Raw genomic sequence first — 19,791 nt, 5'->3', positions numbered from 1 at the left:
AGGGTTAAGGGAAATAGGAGCAGGAATAGGGAATGGATCAGGGGGTAAAAATGAATTAGTGCCCCATTGTTCGGGATGTTCCCTGGAGCAAAAACTAGGGTTTTTTCAGGGGTATACTCATCCTTGGTCTCCAGTTCTGTCAGCTTCTTCAGCAGTTTCCTTAGTTGCTTGTCTCCGAGTCCCAGTTCCTTCCTTGGTTGTTGCTCTATAGCAGGCACTGATGGTGTTGACAGGTGAAGCAGAGGATTAATTGGTGGCAACTGTGGTCAAGAAGATAAATCAAGCTTCGGAGGTGGAAAGGTGGCAGAGCAGCCGGGAGCCGTGGCGGGCAGTTGCAAGGTCGGGAGTCTGCATTCCAAGATTCCTCGCCTGTGTTCTCCGGCTTCTCTCCCTCTGGGTCCTCCGATGATTCTGGTGGTGTTTTCGGTCGCTTTTGGTCTTGCTTCTCGGTCCCATTTTTACTTTTCATCTGACCCCCAGGGTCAAATGGCACAGTTGACTGAGTTTGAATCAGTACAGTCCCTTCAGGTGCTGGTAAGGGTATTTTAGGTGTCTCAAACAACTGTTTAGAGGTCAAGTTCATACCCCAAGCATTCATCGGTACTGGCAGATCAGATGTTAAGACAACAAATGCTGAGGCTGCTGCTGACCTTTCACTTTTCATTTCTTTTAAGGTTTCTTTAATCAATTTCCAAAGTGTCGCTAAGCGTTGTGCCTCCTTATCTCCATCGCTAATTTTATCCCATAGGGCAATACCTATGGCTTCCCAAGTAGGTAACTCAAAAACAGTACCCATGGAGGGGATCAAGTCTCTACCCTGTGCCCATTTCAGTAATTCACGTAAGGTCCTGCCTTCGTGTAATAAATCTCTCTTAGAGAGAATATATTGGAGGAGCTTAACTACTGTCTCTTCTTGTTGTACATCAGAGTGTAGACCCCATCTCCTCCCCAGCCGCTCACCTGATCAGGGCAAGATTCTTCAACTCCGAGGTACCTCTTTTATTCCGTAGCCGGGCACCAGCTACATAGATTGCCGGGGCAGCAATCTCCTTTCGACTGGCTTCTCCGCCCTCTTATTCCAGCTGTCTTTATCGCTCCTGGAAGCAACAGCATAAGAGTCTCTGGTCCGGGCCGTCCTTAGACCATGGTCCGGGCCACCCTTAGTCCCTGTTCGGCCGCCATTTGTGGGAAAACAGTCTGCGGAGGCTTAAGGATTCCATGTGCACATCAATATGATTGTATGAAATCGTTTATTAGCAACTTGCACTCACTTTATATAGAGAAGCCTTGTTCACACCATCTTATCATGCAGGTGGCCTTGTACTCCAACCACACATACCATTCTCACGGAACCTTCTTCCCACATAATTAATTAGCAACTTGCACTCACTTTATATAGAGAAGCCTTGTTTACACCATCTTATCAAGCAGGTGGCTTTGTATTCCGATTACCCATACCATTCTCACGGAACCTTCTTCCCACATAATTATTTTCCTCCTCTGTTGCCAATTAAGTTATCTCTTTCCCAGTAGCTCATTCTCAGAAAGCCTCTAACTAGGCCTCAATAACCATTAACCCAATGTGGCCTAAATTGAAGTAAGTCAGGATTGCTCACAACCTGGATATTTCTGAACTGTTTCCCCAACAGAGGGGGGCTTCAGGTAGGCAAAGATGGCTGTGCTGATGAACAGGGAGACCACGGCCAGGTGAGGGAGGCACGTGGAAAAGTCTTTGTGCCTTCCCTGCTCAGAGGGGATCCTCAGCACAGCCCTGAAGATCTCCACATAGGACACCACTATGAAAACAAAACAGCCAAAATCTAAAAAACAGCTGAATACAAGAACCCCAAGTTCTCTGAGGTTGGAGTGTGAACAGGAGAGCTTGAGGATCTGGGGGATTTCACAGAAGAACTGGTCCAGGGCATTGCCCTGGCAGAGGGGCAGGGAAAATGTATTGGCTGTGTGTAGCAGAGCATTGAGAAACCCAGTGCCCCAGGCAGCTGCTGCCATGTGGACACAAGCTCTGCTGCCCAGGAGGGTCCTGTAGTGCAGGGGTTTGCAGATGGCCACGTAGTGGTCATAGGACATGATGGTCAGGAGATAAAACTCTCCAACCATAAAAATGACAAAGAGAAAGAGCTGTGCAGCCCATCCCCTGTAGGAGATGTCCATGTTATCCCAGAGGGAATTGGCCATGGCTTTGGGCAGAGTGGTGGAGATGGATCCCAGGTCGAGGAGGGAGAGGTTGAGGAGGAAGAAGTACATGAGGATGTGGAGGTGGTGGTCACAGGTGATGGTGGTGATAATGAGGCCGTTTCCCAGGAGGGCAGCAAGGTAGATGCCCAGGAAGAGCCAGAAGTGCAAGAGCTGCAGCTCCCTCCTGTCTGCAAATGCCAGGAGGAGGAACTGGCTGATGGAGCTCCTGTTGTCTCAGTCAGACATGAGATGTCTCAGAGACATCTGCTGTCTCTGAGCATAGTGCACTGTCAGAGAAAGAAAATGTTAAATAAGTAATTTTCTTGGCAGATGCATTCAGTTTCTCACAGAAACCTTGAAAGCACCATGCTCCATACAGGAATAATTTTGTGAAGTCCCATTCATGAGTTGTGGCTGGTGCTGGCTGATGGTGTCTTATAGAGAAAAGGCTGCACTCTTGCCTCTGCAGGTATCAGTCCTGCCCTACAGAAGTTGGTAAAAAGGAACATGGGGGGAATTCAGATTAAATCCACTCTAGACATCCATGAACATTTCAGAATTTTTAACCCCAGTGTACCAGCCTGCAGAGCATACCTGAAGGGAAAGTTTTCATTTTTTCTCTTCTACTTACCCCATAAGTAATGACGAGTACTTTTAAGGCAGATATACCTGAGATATCTACTGGTCTCTAAGGGACATCTGGAGGTAAAGCGGCAGTTTGGTAGAGCAGTGAGGACATGTTTTCTCTCCATCAATTCTATTCTCATCTGTTTCCTTCTAGAAGGCAGCCTGCAGCTAAGGAGTAATCCCCAAGATAGAGACACTGTTAGTGGTAAAGTTTGTTACATGAAAGAAGTGCTAAACAAAAGGGGTCACCTGCATCTGCATTCCCAGTACTAAGGAACCAGGATGGCAGACGGCAATTACAGGGAGGTTTGCATTTTTATTTTAGCTCCCCCCATCTCTCCAGGGAATGTTCCTGGATGTCTTAAACCCTCAGCATTTCTGCTGCACTCAGGGAAAACAGAACAAGACAAGAGGATTGCGTGTGGCTGCGTGCAGAAAAGGAGGAGCTGGTCTGATGAAGGGAGGGTCAGCTCCTCCCCAGCCTCACAGAGGGCATTTCCCAGAGCTCCAGAGGGCAGAGGGAAGATGAACACCACCTTGCCATGGACACATCTGCTTCCTGGAGCTGCCCCAGCCAGGAGCTGCTTCCTTGGCCCCGTCTCCCTTCCTGCCCCTGCTCACAGAGCCCAGCCCAGCCCCTGGGAGCCCAGCTCTGCCCTTCAAAAACTCGGGGGGTGCAAGGGCTAAAGAACAGGGCACACAACCCCTGAAGACAATGGAAAGGGGAGCCTGAGCGGAGCTGCTGGGGGGTGGTGGGTGGAGGCACTTAACAAGGTTCTCAGTCCCCCTCCAGGTGATGCTTGAGGAGTCTGAGCCTCTGCTCTCTGCACAGCTGAGTTTCCATCCCACCAAGCTGAGCCAGTGACAAGTGGAAGCAGAGCCTGAGGAGAGACCAGACTGGAGCAAGAAAGCCCTGCTCTGAAGGGAGTCCTGAAAATTCCCCTCAGAAATATTCTGGGCATCAGCTGGAGCTGTGAGCAGCCCTGAGCAATTCATCCCTTTCTCAACAACATCAGGACCCTGCCCTGTCCTCCCTGTCTCCTGCCAAGCCACAGCTTCTGCCAGCACCAGGGAGCTCCCTGGGCAGGCTGAGAGCTGCCCCTGGCAGGCAGGCAGGAAGGCAGCAGAGCCCCTGCACCAGCACACAGCCCCTGGGCTGCAGGACGCTGTTCTGAAGGACAGCCCTGGGCACCCCTGCCTGCACACACCCCCTCAGCCCCTGCAGCCATCCCCAGCAGAAGGTAGCCCCATGCCCTCTACCTCTGACGCTACTCAAGGACAGCCCTGCTCTGCCAAACCTTTTCCTCAGAGCACTATTTGTGCGGTTGTCACGGTTTAACACTGGCCCGGCAATTAAACCGAATAACAGACGCTCTCTATTAATGTCTCTCTTCTCCTTGATAAAGAAAGGAGAGAGAATAAGGGAGAGAGACTTATGGGTTGGAAACTAAACTACACAACTTTAATGAACAGTAAAGATAAATAGGAAAAATTACTAAATATATACAAATATACAGGAAAATGGAAACCACATTCCTCCCTCCTTTCCCCCAATAACTCTCACGTCACCACCGAGGCTTCAGGGCAGCCCTGGGAAGGTCCAGGCTGGACTCCTGGAGTCGGCAGCAGTCGGGAAACGGAGGCAGGAACACACAGATATGGGCTGGCATGGATCAGGACCACAGGCAGACGAACAGACGGAATCCTTCCAGGATGCCAGGTGAAGGAAGGGAAGAAGGGAAATCAGGAAATCCAGAAGTCTGGAAATCTGGAAATCCGGAAAAGATCTGGCTCGGCCCTCCTGATGCCTCAAATTTATACTGAGTGTGACGTATATGGGATGGAATACTCTGTTTGGTCAATTCTGGCATCTATCTTGTCTGTTCCTCCCCAAAGGAGGGCTGCAGGTGGGACCTCTTTATCCCCCTGGAGGGTAAAATGTTTTCCTCAGAGCTGAGCAGTGTCCTTGGCTCTGCATACCAGTCTCTAGCAGTAACTATAAACATCAAGTGTTATCAATCCTAGAAGCACACACTGTCTGAGAAACTTGCTGTTAATTTCAGCAAGTGCAACTACTTACAAGAGACTTAGCTAAAAGCAAAAGTACAAGACAGAAAATACCTTTATCCTGGCCCAAACCAGGACAGCGGTCCTGCTGGAACACCTGTTTGACCTCAGAGCACCATGCCCTAAGAGAGGTTCGTCTTGCAACACCAAACCTTTTCCTCCTGCCCACCAAAATCCTCCGCAAGGATCCCAGCAGCTGTGGCACAGGCTGCCAGCTGAAAAAGACACCCTCCAGGAAGCCCAGCTTCACTGCTCTGCAGCCAGAGACTCACCATGGCAGAGGCTGTGAAGATTTCTGCCCCAGGCAGCTCTCAGCTCTCCTCCCAGCCCAGGCTGCCTTTCTCCTCTCTCTCCCTCCTCTCCCCTGCCCTGCTGCCTGCAGACAGTGCCCTCAGCCCTGCTGTGCTCTGCAGAGGAGCTGCTCCTGCCCAGAGCTGTCTCTCTGCAGCACTCTCTGCTTACCAGCAGCTCTCTCAGTCTCAGGAACCTGACCCAGCATCACAGGACTAGTGCCAGACTTTGCCACTTGCTCAACTCTCTTGGGGCTCCCTCCAGCTCTCCCTGGGGCTCCCCCGGAACCCAATGTGACACACACTGAAGTCATCGTTCATGTCCCCTCCCTCCTTTCCAGCACAGCCAATTCCACTCTAGAGACACAATTTCTACTTCTCCCACTCTCACACTGGACACCCAGGCAGTTCCAGGGGGAATCTCCTTTCCCTCCTCTTCCCATGAACGCCATGGATGACACTGGAGATGTCTGGGGTGCTCCAACCTCAGTCAGTGCAACCCCTCAATTGAGTGGCCAAGCATAGCCCTGTGGGGCTGCAGGAAATGTAAGGGCACTCCAGCACAAGCACCTGCTGCTGGCACAACAGCACAGGACTGTCACATCCTGTGGCCTGACCAAGACAACAGCCCAAGGAGAGTCCATCTCCCAGGACAGAGAAAAACTTCTAGGGAAAATTTATCCTTGGAGGGTAAACAAAGAGTGACAGCCTCCTGAGACCATCCAAATACACCTTGATCAGATGAAGATGAAATGACACTTAAGGTCTTTCTCTCTACAGTCAAAATATCAGTTGTGTTTCTCTAACAATTGAAGTTTCTTTTCGAGCAATTTTTAGGGAACACAAATCACTCAGTAGTATGTATGAATAAACATATTATAAAAGCACAAAAGAAGATAGTTCAATGTTCAGGCTGTGCAATCACAAAAGCTGATTGCTTGGATCATAAAAACCATATACTCAAATGACATCTCAATAATCCAGTTCCCTCACCCCATCAGTACAAATATCACAAGGCATGATGATATCGTAAGGCAATGACATCATGATGGCTACAAGCTTAGCATCTTCACTCCAGCTTCTTCAGCTCAGGCAGTGGTGATATTTATGATGTGCAGAATCCTTGTTCCTCAAGCAGTGTCACCTCTAAAGCTAAGGGTTCTGTAGCAACACCCTTGGGATTGATGTACCTGTGAATTTAGTTCTCCAAAAGCAGTTCTAATTCAATTGTTCAAGAGGTGCACTATACAATCTGATGTGTTTTAGGATAGGGCACTCCAAATCAGAGATTTTGGTGGCATTACATGCAGTAACATTATTCACTATGTACAATGATCACAAACTTCACAACAGTAGAGCATAAAAAACCGAAATAAAAATGAAAATTTACACAAATGCAGCACAATTATAAACACAAAAGGAACATCAAATTATTTTTTCTCAGTTTTAATCCTTCTACAGACTCCAGCAACCTTCATATATCCCATAATGTGCTCTCATGGATTAGTTTTCCATACTACATTCCATTATCACATATACCCTTTACATAATGTCCTGGTTTGGGCCAGGATAAAGGTGATTTTCTGTCTTGTACTTTTCTTTTAGCTAAGTCTCTTGTAAGTAGTTGCATTTGCTGAAATTAACAGCAAGTTTCTCAGACAGTGCCTGCTTCTAGGACTGATAACAACTGATGTTTATAGTTACCGCTAGAGACTGGTATGCAGAGCCAAAAACACTGTGCAGCTCTGAGGAAAACTTTTACCTTCCAGAAGAAAGAAAGAGGTCCCACCTGCAGCCCTCCTTTGGGGAGGAACGGACAAGATAGATGCCAGAATTGACCAAACAGAGTATTCCATCCCATATATGTCATACTCAGTATAAATTTGAGTCATCACGAGGGCCAAGCCAGATTTCCTGCTTCCAGCTTCCGGCTGCCTGTCCTTCCTGCCTTTCCTGCTTCCCTTCCTTCACCCGCCATCCTGGAAGGATTCCGTCCGTTCATCTGCCTGTGCTCCTGATCCGTGCCAGCCCATATCTGTGTGTTCCTGCCTCCAGTTCCCGACTGCTGCCGACTCCAGGAGTCCAGCCTGGACTTTCGAGGGATGCCCTGCAGCCTCGGTGGTGACACGAGTGTTATTGGGGGAAAAGGAGGGAAGGAACATGGTATCCATTTTCCTGTACATTTGTATATATTTAGTAATTTTTCCTATTTATCATTGCTGTTTCATTAAAGCTGTGTATTTTAGTTTCCAATCCATAAGTCCCTCTCCCTTATTCTCTCTCCTTTCTTTATCAGGGAGGAGAGAGAGATTGATAGAGAGCGTCTGTTACTCGGTTTAATTGTCGGGCCAGTGTTAAGCCTTGACACATACACACACCTACCTATGTTACTCAGCTAGTAAATTCCCATGAGGGTCCCTTAAACTATAGATTATACATTTCTACTACTTCTATACTTCTATTTTTGTAAAAACATTGCATATATGTTTCTTTAAACAAATACTTTTATTTATTTTTGTAAAACTACTGCTTCACAAGATATCAGTCAACCAATCAGGCAGGGAAGATGTTCTGGGGCTTTTCATACAGATTCTTTTCTACTGAGCTCTCATCAGCTCATTCCAACCACTCGAGTTTTAATTCTCTTACTTCAGGAGACAACTGACAGAAGTCTTACTGCAGGCTGCTCAAGGTGTCCCATCACATCACCCATGGTGTCACGGAGGTTTCAAGAGAGCTCATGAAGCATCCCTCCTGACAGGCAAGGAGCAGTAACGCTCCTCTGAAGAGCTGTGCCAGCTCCTGGAGTCTACAGGCATCTACAAGATGGTGAAGGGAATGGAGAAGAAGTGTTCTGAGGAGAGACTGAGGGAATTGGGAAAGTGCAGTAAGGAGAAGATGAGGTTGAGAGGAGACCTTCTTGCTCTCTAGAACTCCCTGAAAGGAGGTGGTGTTGAGGTGGGTGCTGGCCTCTTCTCTCAAGTGAACGATGAAAGGACAAGAAGACATTGGCCTGAAGTTGCACCAGGGGAGGTTTAGGTCAGATCTGAGGAAGAATTTTTTACTGAGTAGCTAGGTGTTGAAATGGTCAGCCCAAAAAGGTGGTGGAACAACCATCCCTAGAAGTATTTAAAAACCATGTAGTAGAGATGATCCTGCTCTGCTGCTGTAAGCATTGTCCTGCAGTGTGCTGCCTCCCTCTTCTACTGCTCCCTCAGCTGCACTCCCAGCCTGCTGTGCAGGAAAAGTGTCCAGGATCCCATCCTGCCACATCCCTTTAGTAGGGTGACACAATTGTAAATATTTTTCTGTTTTTTCCTTATTTGGTAAAAAACTTTCACGATGCTGAAACAAATATTAAAACTCAAATTTTGGGTGGGTTATGAAGCAGTTTCTGATCTGACTCCATTTTGTTTTTCTCAAGATGCAGCGAAATGAGGAGTGAGCTCCAGTGGCGCAATCGGTTAGCGTGCAGTCCTTATACAGCAGTAAAAACCCGAGCAATGCTGAGGTTATGAGTTTGAGCCTCACCTTGGTAATGAGCTCCAGTGGCACAATCAGTTTAGCGCATGGCACTTATACAAGCAGTACAAAAGCCGAGCAACGCTGAGGTTGTGAGTTCGAGCGGAAGCCAAGCATGCATTCGGAAGTTCACCTTTTATTGGTCGCCCAATCCTGCTCATGCACAGCTGGGGTAAGACCTAATTGGGCACAGGTGGGCTTAACACAAGCTCACGCCTCCCACCTCGTAATTAGCAACACCTGATTGCCTCATTTCACTACAATGAGAAGCTGAAGAAAGCATCAATGGTGTGATGGAGCTTGGAAAATGAGGTCAACTTGACCCTTCATACTTGGTGATGGCTGTGATGGGTCGAGTAATGACAGATGAAATCTAATTTCCACTAAAATCTCATCATCTTGCACTGGGTGTAGCTTTAATGCTTTTCACTGGTATGGAGGCGTTGATGGGTCTGCAAACGGGAGCATTGAAGGAAGTTCTTCCCACCCTGGTGACACTTGTAGGGACGTTCACTTCTATGGATCCATAGGTGATAGGAGAGACCCGAGCTGGCTATGAAGCTCTTTCCACACTGGAGACACATGTAGGGCTTTTCCCCAGTGTGGACATGTTGGTGATTAATCCAAGAGGTGCTATTGTTGAAGGCTTTCCCACAGTGAGTGCAGGGATACAACTTCTATTCTGTATGGATGCGGTGATGGCTTGATAAATTGGAACGCCGGGTAAAGTCCTTCCCACGCTCCAGACACTTATAGGGTCTCTCTCCCATGTGGATGTGGCGATGCTGTGATAATGTAGAACTCTGGGTAAATTCCTTCCCACAGTCATAATAATTAAAGGGTTTCTCACCCTTATGGACCTGTTGATGCTGGATAAAATCTGATCTCCTGCTGAAAACTTTCCCGCAGTCAGTGCAGGTGTAGGACATGGTGCCTGTGTGATGGTGTCACCATTGGAGTAGATCCAAGCTGTCACTAAACCATCTCCTGCAGTCAGGACATCTCTGGGGACTCTCACCCTGATGGATGGTGTAAATGGGCTGAGCGGATCCTAAACCTTCTCCTACGTTGCTCGCTGATGTCAAATTTCAGTTCTTGGTGGATTCAGTTATTTTTATCCGAAATAACGCTTTGACTGAAATCTTTCCTTTCCTTAGGGCACCCAGAGAGATTTTTGCCCAGATGGAGTCACCCTGTCTTTGGGAAAGAAGCCCTAGTGTGCTAACAAAGTAGAGTTTGGGTCTCCTGTCATGCTACCAAATCCCACCAAGACCTTGGGATTCCCGTATTGCACCCACATACAAGATGAGCTGTCATCCACTGGAATGAGTTGGGGTCTCCTGAGATGTTTTCGGAATCCCCAATTGTGGCTCCTGAGCCCTGGGGTTATTGTCCCCTGGAAGGATTCCGGATTTGCCATCGTTAGTCCCTGGCTCCAGGGTGATTTAAGGGTCCCCGGCTGCAGCCCCCAAACCGCTTGGATGACTTGGTGATTCCCTATCACAGCCCTGCAAAGCAGAAGGAGTTGGGAATCCCTGAATGAGGTGGGGGGAGACCCAATCACAGCTCCTCAACCCTCCTGAAGTGGTTGGAAGGTTGCCAATCCCACTGCCCTCACTCCAGGGATAAATTTAGTTCCCTTCATCACCCATTCCCTACCCCCCCTGCCTCCCCCATCTTGTGCTGCTTGCCCCCAGTTTTGGCAGTATTGGGATAACCACCCCCCTCCCATCACCTCCCAGCACCCCCCAGTACATGCAGGGGGGTACAGCCCAGGCCGGTGGGGAGGGGGGGGGGCGATGCTCCGGCGGTCACCAGGTCACCAGGTTCTGGCTGTGGGGAGGGGGGTATGGGTGTAGCTCCAGGGCGGCAGAGCAAAACCTCCTGGGAGCGGCAGCGCGATCGCGGGAAGTGGCAGAGAGAGGAAGAAAAGGTAGGGAGGGGCCTCCGTGGGGAGGGACCTGACCTGGTTGGTGAGGTTGGAAGTTGGCAGGGGGGGACAGCAGGGTTGGGTCCTGAGGGGTTTGGGGACATCAGGCTTGTGGAATGGGTAGGGGGAGGGGACACATCACAGCTGGGTGATGCTGATCCAACCTCAACACAAAACCCGCAGGCCCTGGAGATAAGAGGCTGTTAATTCACTGCTTTCAGGTGTAAACTCAGGGAGACAATCACCAACCCAGGTCAGGGTTACTGCCCTGAAGGTTCTTCCTTCTCCTTCATTATCATTTCAGGCTTGGCTTGATTCTATTCTTGGGTCATAGTTCATTCTAAAATATGTTTTTCTCGAGTTTTGAGTGGCTGCAGAGTCCAACTCTGATAGAACAAGAGAGATGAGAGGCATTTGGTTGTGGTGCCAAGACTGGAACTCTGCCAGCTTTTAGCAGCTTCTCACAGGAACCACCCCTGCAACCCCCCCTGCTTTCAAAACACCACTGCATTAAACCAAGACAGTTTAAAACTTGAAAAGTGGATTGTTAAATTAGATATTTGGAGGTAATTCCTTACTCTGAGGGTTGTAAGGCACAGGAACAGGTTGTCCACAGGAGTTATGGATGCCCTCTCCCTGGAAGTGATCAGGGCCAGGTTGGAGGGGGCCTGGATCAACATGATCTAGTGGGAGGTGTTCCTGCCCATGCAATGAGATGATCTTTAAGGTCCCTTCAAGCCATTCTATGATTCTATTGTTGTTTAACTGGTTTCTCTGTTCCATTTGGAGTGGCAATGCTCAAAAATGTCACTTCCTATGCTTAAAGAGTCAGGATCTTCTGGTTAGCAGTGGTCTTCTCTAGCCTTGGGTGTGTATTTCAGTACAGTGGTAGCTCACTAGTATGTTAATACAATGAATATAATTACTCAGTGCTTTTCTACCCACATCTTTCTAAGTTGTGACCAAGATAAATTGTAGGCAGCTGTGGGAATTGCTCCCCTGGAGCAATCTTTACCAGTGTAAAGATAAATTTTTTGGTCTAAATCACCTTAAAAGGGTACCTGTAGAGTAACAAGGCAACCAGGTGCCTCTGATTGCCAAGGAGTGGGTGTGAGCTCGTGTCAAGTCCACCTGTGCCTGGTTAGGGCAGGCCCCCTACTGAGCATGAGCAGGACCAGGGGGCCAATAAAAGGTAAGGCTCACAGCCACAGGGCAGCTCACTCTTGGGCTAGGCATCAGAGAGGTCAGTTGCTCTTGGAGCACTGTATTACCTTCATTGCGCCACTAGTGCTCATTGCCCACAAGGTGAGGCTCTGATGGCACAGCTGGCTACGCCACAGTACTGCAATGCTGAAGGCCCCGGGTTCAAGACTCCTCAGAGCCTCACTCTGGAGACGATGAGCGCTAGTGGCGCAATGAAGGTAATACAACCCCAGCTCTCTCAGCCTCTCCTCATAGGGTCTGTGCTCGAGTCCCTTCACCAGCCTGGTTGCCCTCCTTTGGACCTGCTCCAGGACCTCGATATCCTTCCTGAACTGAGAGGCCCAGAACTGGACACAGTACTCAAGGTGTGGCCTCACCAGGGCTGAGTACAGGGGCAGAATCAATTCCTTGGACCTGCTGGCGATGCAGTTCCTGATACAGGCCAGGCTGCCATTGGCCTTCTTGGCCACCTGGGCACACTGCTGACTCATGTTCATCTTCCTGTCAATCAAGACTCCCAGGTCCCTTTCTGCCTGGCTGCTCTCCAGCCACTCTGTCCCCAGCCTGTAGCGCTGCATGGGGTTGTTGTGGCCAAAGTGCAGGACCCGGCACTTGGCCGTGTTAAACCTCATCCCATTGGAATCGGCCCAGCTCTCTAGTCTGTCCAGGTCCCTCTGCAGAGCCCTCCTGCCTTCGAGTTGGTCCACACTTCCTCCCAGCTTGGTGTCATCTGCGAATTTGCTGATGATGGACTCAATCCCTTCGTCTAGGTCGTCGATAAAGATATTAAACAGAACTGGGCCCAATACTGATCCCTGGGGGACACCACTAGTGACTGGCTGCCAACCTTATGCAGCCCTGTTCAGCACCACTCTCTGGGCCCGGTCATCCAGCCAGTTCCTAATCCAGCACAGGGTGCTAATGTTGAAGCTGCCGGCTGCCAGCTTTTTCAGGAGAATGCTGTGGGAGACAGTGTCAAATGCTTTGCTGAAGTCCAGGTAGACAATATAATACAATTATATGTTATTGCTTTTGCATTAGTAGTATGCTGTTTATGACAATATAGCATTAGCATGTTATCTTATGTAATGAAATAAGTCAGAATTGCTCAAAAAGCAAAAAGGGGAATATGCTGGGGAAACAGTTCAGAAATATACAGGTTGTGAGCAATCCTGACTTAGGCTACATTGGGTTAATGGTTATTGAGGCCTAGTTAGAGGTTTTCTGAGAATGAGCTAATGGGAAAGAGATAACTTAATTGGCAACAGAAGAGGAAAATAATTATGTGAGAAGATGGTTCCGTGAGAATGTTTTGTGTAATTGGAATACAAAGCCACCTGCATGATATGATGGTGTAAACAAGACTTCTCTATACAAGTGAGTGCAAGTTGTTAATAAACGATTTCATACAATCATACTGATGTGCACATGGAATCCTTAAGCCTCCGCGGACTGCTTTCCCACAGGACACTGCTATGGCCAAGGGGACAATGACCTCACTCCTTGACAGAGCCGTTGGCCACCTCTCCTGCAGGCTGTCCTGCGGTGTCCATGCCTGCAGCTCCTTCCCTTCAGGCTGTTGTCACCCTTCCTGCTTTCCCACCTAACTCTCACCCCAGCATTTTCAGACCTTCTCTGGTGTCCCTCTGCTCTCACTGGCTTTGCTGTGTAAACAAAATCCTGGGCTGATCAAGGACCCCTCTGGGTAAACCTCTAACATGAGGATACCCTGGGGGTGAGACTTCTGGTTCTTTCCCTCCAGTCTGAACCTTCCAAGGTGACCTTTGTTTGAGGTTGTACAAGGCCAGGGGCCAGGTCCTGCATTTTGGTCAAAAGTCACTAATAAATGGTGCACATTACAGCAGAGATGGACATGGGGGTGCTGGTTGACAGCCGACTGAACACGGACCAGCATGTGCCTAGGTGGCCAAGAAGGCCACCAGCACCCTGGGCTGCATGAGAAAAAGTGTGGGCAGCAGGACCAGGGAGGTGATTGTTCCCCTGCATTCATCACTAGTAAGGATGCCCCTTGAACCTGGGGTCAGCCCTGGGCAACAAGTCCCCTCACAACAAGAAGGACATTGAGGGGCTGGAGCTGGGGACCCACACATGTCTAGGACCAGCCCTGGCACCTCCAGTGTCACTCATGGCTATCAGTGGAAGAGGAGGGAAAGGAGATTCCTCCTAGCACTGCCTGGGTGCCCAGTGTGAGAGTGGGAGAAGTAGAAATTGTGTCTCTAGAGTGGAACTGGCTGTGCTGGAAAGGAGGGAGGGGACATGAACGATGACTTCAGTGTGTGTCACATTGGGTTCCGGGGGAGCCCCAGGGAGAGCTGGAGGGAGCCCCAAGAGAGTTGAGCAAGTGGCAAAGTCTGGCGCTAGTCCTGTGATGCTGGGCCAGGTTCCTGAGACTGAGAGAGCTGCTGGTAAGCAGAGAGTGCTGCAGAGAGACAGCTCTGGGCAGGAGCAGCTCCTCTGCAGAGCTCAGCAGGGCTGAGGGCACTGCCTGCAAGAAGCAGGACAGGGGAGAGGAGGGAGAGAGAGGAGAAAGGCAGCCTGGGCTGGGAGGAGAGCTGAGAGCTGCCTGGGGCAGAAATCTTCACAGCCTCTGCCATGGTGAGTCTCTGGCTGCAGAGCAGTGAAGCTGGGCTTCCTGGAGGGTGTCTTTTTCAGCTGGCAGCCTGTGCCACAGCTGCTGGGATCCTTGCGGAGGATTTTGGTGGGCAGGAGGAAAAGGTTTGGTGTTGCAAGACGAACCTCTCTTAGGGCATGGTGCTCTGAGGTCAAACAGGTGTTCCAGCAGGACCGCACAAATAGTGCTCTCAGGATTGGTTAGCCGGGCTCGGTGCTACTGCTCCGAATTCGACTAACCTCTCTGCTGGCTTGCTCAGGAATGAGCTAAGCTTGTGTCTCAGGCCTCACCTTTTATTGGCCCCCTAGTCCTGCTCATGCGCAGTTGGGGCCTGCCCTAGTCAGGCACAGGTAGGCTTAACACAAGCTCATGCCCACTACCTGATAATTAGTGGCACACTTCCCCCCCCCCCCCCCCCTTTTTTTTTTTTTGTGAAGAACAACCGTTTATTACAATGATAATTACAATAAGTACATATGCTCTAATAAACACAAATACAACAAAAATGACAATTCCTCCTTTTTGTTTTGTTTTGTTTTGTTTTGTTTTTGAAAAGGAACACAAAAAATATGTGAAGTTCAAAAGTATGAGATGTCCTACACATGACTTTTCTGACCTGCTAGATGATGCATCGTTGTCAGGAATGGGTGTCAGGTTGTCCCTTAGAGATCTGGTCGCAGCAGGGCGTGTCCATTTACTGGGAACCCAAAGAGGTCCAGAGTTTGTGGAGACACAGCTATAACCTCTTCCAGTAAAAAGTAGCGGCTTGGGCCCTACTCACTGACCTGTAGATGGATCCTTGTAATTAATTTGGACTTCCGGCATGCGGTTGAGTTTCTGGGACAAGTAATGCAGTAACACGGGAGGTTGAGGGGAATCGTGGCTTAGACTAAGGAAGTTCAATGTAAAAAGCACTTTGCTAAGCCGCATCTGTGGGTCCATGTCTTTGCTGTCTTTTTGCTTTTGTAAATATGTCTTCTGGGTGCGATTAGCTCTTTCCACTATCGCCTGGCCTGTAGACAAATGAGGGATTCCTGTAATGTGTTTTACTCCCCAAGTAGCAAGATACTGCTTGACCTTTCCACCTATATAAGCAGGCGCATTGTCAGTTTTTACTACTTGGGGGACCCCCATGACAGCAAAGCAATTGGTCAGGTCACAGACCATATGTAAACCCTTCTCCTGTTGGGAAACTGTCTGGAAGAAAAGAGACATGTGAGCAATCCTGACTATTTAGCTTTAGCTAGAGTAAGCTAAGGGCCTTGAGACCTAGTTGCAAGGTTACTGAAAGATGAGCTATAGGCAAAAGATAAGGGAGCTGGCAGCAGAAAAGAGTAACAACAGGATAATGATGTAGCCAGCAGAAGTTCTGTGAGAACATGATTTGTGGCCAAGATATAGTCACCTGCAAGATATCGTCATATAAACAAGGGCTCTATATAAAGCGAGTGTGAATTGTTAATAGACGACTTCACTTAAACCATATTGGTGACTACGTGTTGTCCTTCAGCCTCCACGGATTTTCTACATTCTCCCGTCTGAGCTGTCGCCCAAAGCATGCCTGAAAAGGTATCTATTGTCACGTGGATATATTTGAGTCGTCCAAATTCCGGAACGTGGGTGACATCCATGTGCCAGATCTCTCGTGCTTGCAAACCACATGGGTTGACTCCCACACCTAGGGCAGGGCCAAATTGTGCTCACTGAGGGCATGCTTTAACAATCCCTTTTGCATCTTCCCACGGAATTTAAAACATGCGCTTCAGTGCCCTGGCATTTTGGTGAAACAAGAAATGGCTGTTTTGAGCCTTCCCAAACTGACTTATGGAACCATGCATTCCAAGGCTGACGAGGGAGTCAGCCCTTGCATTTCCTTCCCCGAGGCCTAAAGATGTTTTATGGCTACGGATGTGGAGAGTACAGCACGGTTGTGTGCGAATTTTCAGCACACGCTGTAATTCAACAAGGGGAAGTGTAGAGTTTTGCATTTGGGGAAGAACAACACGATGGCCCAGTATAGGTTGGGGGCTGACCTGCTGGAGAGCAGTGTAGGTGAAAGAGACCTGGGGGTCCTGGTAGACAAGAGGATGACCATGAGCCAGCAATGTGCCCTTGTGGCCAAGAAGGCCAATGGCATCCTGGGGTGCATTAGAAAGGGTGTGGTTAGTAGGTCAAGAGAGGTTCTTCTCCCCCTCTATTCTGCATTGGTGAGGCCGCACCTGGAGTATTGTGTCCAGTTCTGGGCCCCTCAGTTCAAGGAGGACAGGGAAGTGCTTGAAAGAGTCCAGCGCAGAGCTACTAAGATGATTAAGGGAGTGGAACATCTCCCTTATGAGGAAAGGCTGAGGGAGCTGGGTCTCTTTAGTCTGGAGAAAAGGAGACTGAGGGGTGACCTCATCAATGTTTTCAAATATGTAAGGAGTGAGTGTCAGGGAGATGGAGTTAGGCTTTTCTCAGTGATGACCAGTGATAGGACAAGGGGTAATGGGTGTAAATTGGAGCACAGGAGGTTCAAGTTGAATATTCGAAAAAATTTTTTTACTGTAAGGGTGACAGAGCCCTGGAACAGGCTGCCCAGGGGGGTCGTGGAGTCTCCTTCACTGGAGACATTCAAAACCCGCTTGGACACGTTCCTGCACGATGTACTCTAGGTGGCCCTGCTCTGGCAGGGGGGGGTTGGACTAGATGATCTTTCGAGGTCCCTTCTAACCCCTAGGATTCTATGATTCTATGATTCCTGCTTTGATTATCAGGGGTGGCGTTAATGTAAAACAAGTAATCACAATCTCCCCTGTATAATCCGCATCTATAACTCCTGGGAGCAAAATAAGTCCTGCGATTCAAGTAGAAGAATGGCACATTAATAAGGCTCCAACTGTGCTTTCTTCTTGGTATACTGGTCCGCATATTCCCATCGGTATCCGGTGCACCTGTGTTGTCGTGAGCGTGACGTCTATTGCTGAGGGCACATCGATACCCAGGCTTCCCCTTGTGGCTGGGGCGGGGAGCTGGTGTAGAGCGCTGGCCCGGCTACCTGTGTCATGGCGCTGGGGCCTAGTGTGCTGCACCTTCCGTTTTTTGCAGACCTGCATGCCAGATTGTTGTGATTGTCTTTCTGGCACCGGTCACACCACACTGTGGCTGAGCAAGCTCTTGTTGAGTGGCCTGTGGCTCCACATCGAGAACAGAAAGGGGTGAATTCCCTTGATCAATTTCTCCTTCTGTATCGATTTCCCCTTCTGTCTAGTTTCTGTGCGACTGCCATGAGGAGCTTTTGAGTGGGTTCCAAGGCGGCGGCAAAGGCACTGGCCATGCTTTGGTTTTGTTGTGTTTGGGTGGCCCTGGCAGTGACTTCTAGCATCTCCGAGACGTCAGCCGTTTTTGGTAAAGTGGAGAACAGTGACTTCATTCTCGGATTTGCGTTTTCAAACGCCAGTAGCTTGAACATGGAATCCTTTTGCTCTGTTCCCAGCTTGGATTGACCCATGATAGACTGCTGTCAACAAAATGTTGAAAAGGCTCATTCATCCCTTGCTTGATGGAAGGAAATGAAGGGACTGGAGTAGGCTCTGGGACCACATAGAAGGCTTGGCGGGCTAGGTGCACAGCGACGTGGTGGAGATCAGTCGGGAACTGAAGCTGGACTTGGACATCTGCATAGCGTCCTGAGCCCGTGAGCATCTCGGCGATTATACTTAATAGTGGATCCTCAGTTGCTCGAGGGTGATTTGCCTCTACTTGGGCCAGGTGCTCTCATTCTTTGGCCCAGACAATCTGCTGGGAGGGAGTCAGCAGGTACCTGGCCAGATTGCGGCAGTCGTGGAGGCAATTGGTGTCAGCAGTGAAGAGCCAGTCCAGGACAGCCTGACCACTCTCTGATTTTAATCCTCCCTCTCTCAGGGTCTTCTTGGCTTGCTGTAAGGTTTTCCAACTGTGCTGTTCAAATTGAGGTGGCCTGTTGTTATCATGCAGAACGGGGCAAGCAATGGTGCTGGCCTCCCAATCCCCTTCGAGAATAGCATTGCGGATGAAACCAGACCATCTTCCGGGTCGGGGTTTATCAGCACCTTTGATGCCTTGGTTGTTCTTTCTTGATAACAGCGGAGTTGGAATGTCCTCCTCTTCATCATCATGGAGGGTGGGTGGGTCTCAATATTTATGGAAAGACGAGCGTTGTTCTATGTCTGTCATCCTTTTCTCGAAGGATTTCACGGCCTGATTTGTTTGTTCCAGGAGGGCTTTTATTTTGTCCTCCAGGCCGATGGGTGCAGCTGGTGGGGTGGCCGCTTCTTTCCCATGCTCTTTTTCTGAGCTGGGAGGTGGCAGTAGGGATGGTTTAAAGCAGCAGCTGGGGACGCCCATCTTGGGGTCATGGGCTGTCGGCATCTTCACATTCTTTTGTTCGTTTCTTTTGGTGCTCGGAGCAGGTGCTTCTTCTTCTTCCTTTGGCCCGATATCTGATAGAAACTCAGCTATAGAATGATGTGATTTTCCTGTCATGCCCTTGATAGCAAGGCCGTTGTCCCTCAATCCTAAGAATGCCTTCCGGGTTTTTCCACCCTCAGGAACAGGGGTGGGTAGCGGAGGCGCTGTGGCGACAACACCGGATCCTGGTTATGGTGATGGCGTTGTAGTACCAATGCTAGCTTTTGGCGGAAGTGCTGCGATGGCGGCAGCTTCCACCTCGGCTTTTATTTCTTCTAGGGCATTGATTACCACTCCATATGTGCTATTTAATCCAGTTATGTTCTTATTCATTTCTTGGGTATAGAAGCCTCCCAACAGGTCACCGAACTCCTGCCAAAGTTCCCATAAGGCCGCAGCGGCCAGGAAGGGGGAGACTTCTTGTTTCTTCGTCCATGTCACTGGCTTCTCATTAGCGGGGCTGCTTGATGACAGTGCCATCTTTCTCTTTTTCTTGGCAAGTCAGTGATAAAGAGGGAAAGTAGTATATCTTCTTACCCAACTGCTTGGGTTTTCTGCTGATGTTCGTTTGCGCTGAACTGGCTCCCTTTCTTCTGATGCATCTGAGCAGGGACTAGAACGAGGTCTGTGCCCGCATTCTTTACCAGATGTTGCAAAACAAACCTCTCTTAGGGCACGGCGCTCTGAGGTCCAACAGGTGTTCCCACAGGAGTGCATAAAAGATGCGGAGTCTGTTGCCTGCAGGATTGACTAGCCAGGCACAGAGCTACTGCTCCAAATTCAACTAACCTCTCTGCCAGCTTGCTCAGGAATGACCTGAGCCTATGTCTCAGGCCTCACCTTTTATTGGCCCCCTTATCCTGCTCATGTCCAGTTGGGGCCCGCCCTAATAAGGCACA

At 49.3% G+C, this 19,791-nt stretch overlaps 1 protein-coding gene across 1 annotated transcript in view; it reads right to left on the bottom strand.

Moving 5' to 3' along the window:
• LOC115600050 (olfactory receptor 14A16-like) overlaps positions 1 to 19,372 on the bottom strand; it is an 87,061-nt gene extending 67,689 nt beyond the window's left edge. Inside the window, exons 1-2 of the mRNA XM_030468284.1 lie at positions 19,105 to 19,372; positions 1,648 to 2,429 (exon numbers count right to left, since the gene is read on the bottom strand). Coding sequence (XP_030324144.1) covers positions 1,648 to 2,429; positions 19,105 to 19,372 — 1,050 coding nt within the window. The remainder of the gene's footprint in view (positions 1 to 1,647; positions 2,430 to 19,104) is intronic.
• Positions 19,373 to 19,791: the final 419 nt, after the last annotated feature.

The sequence above is a fragment of the Calypte anna genome, chromosome W (genome assembly GCF_003957555.1).
Source record: "Calypte anna isolate BGI_N300 chromosome W, bCalAnn1_v1.p, whole genome shotgun sequence".
Classification (NCBI taxonomy): domain Eukaryota; kingdom Metazoa; phylum Chordata; class Aves; order Apodiformes; family Trochilidae; genus Calypte; species Calypte anna.
The sequence above is the reverse complement of the archived record's forward strand: the minus strand, read 5'-3'. Positions and strand labels throughout refer to the sequence as shown.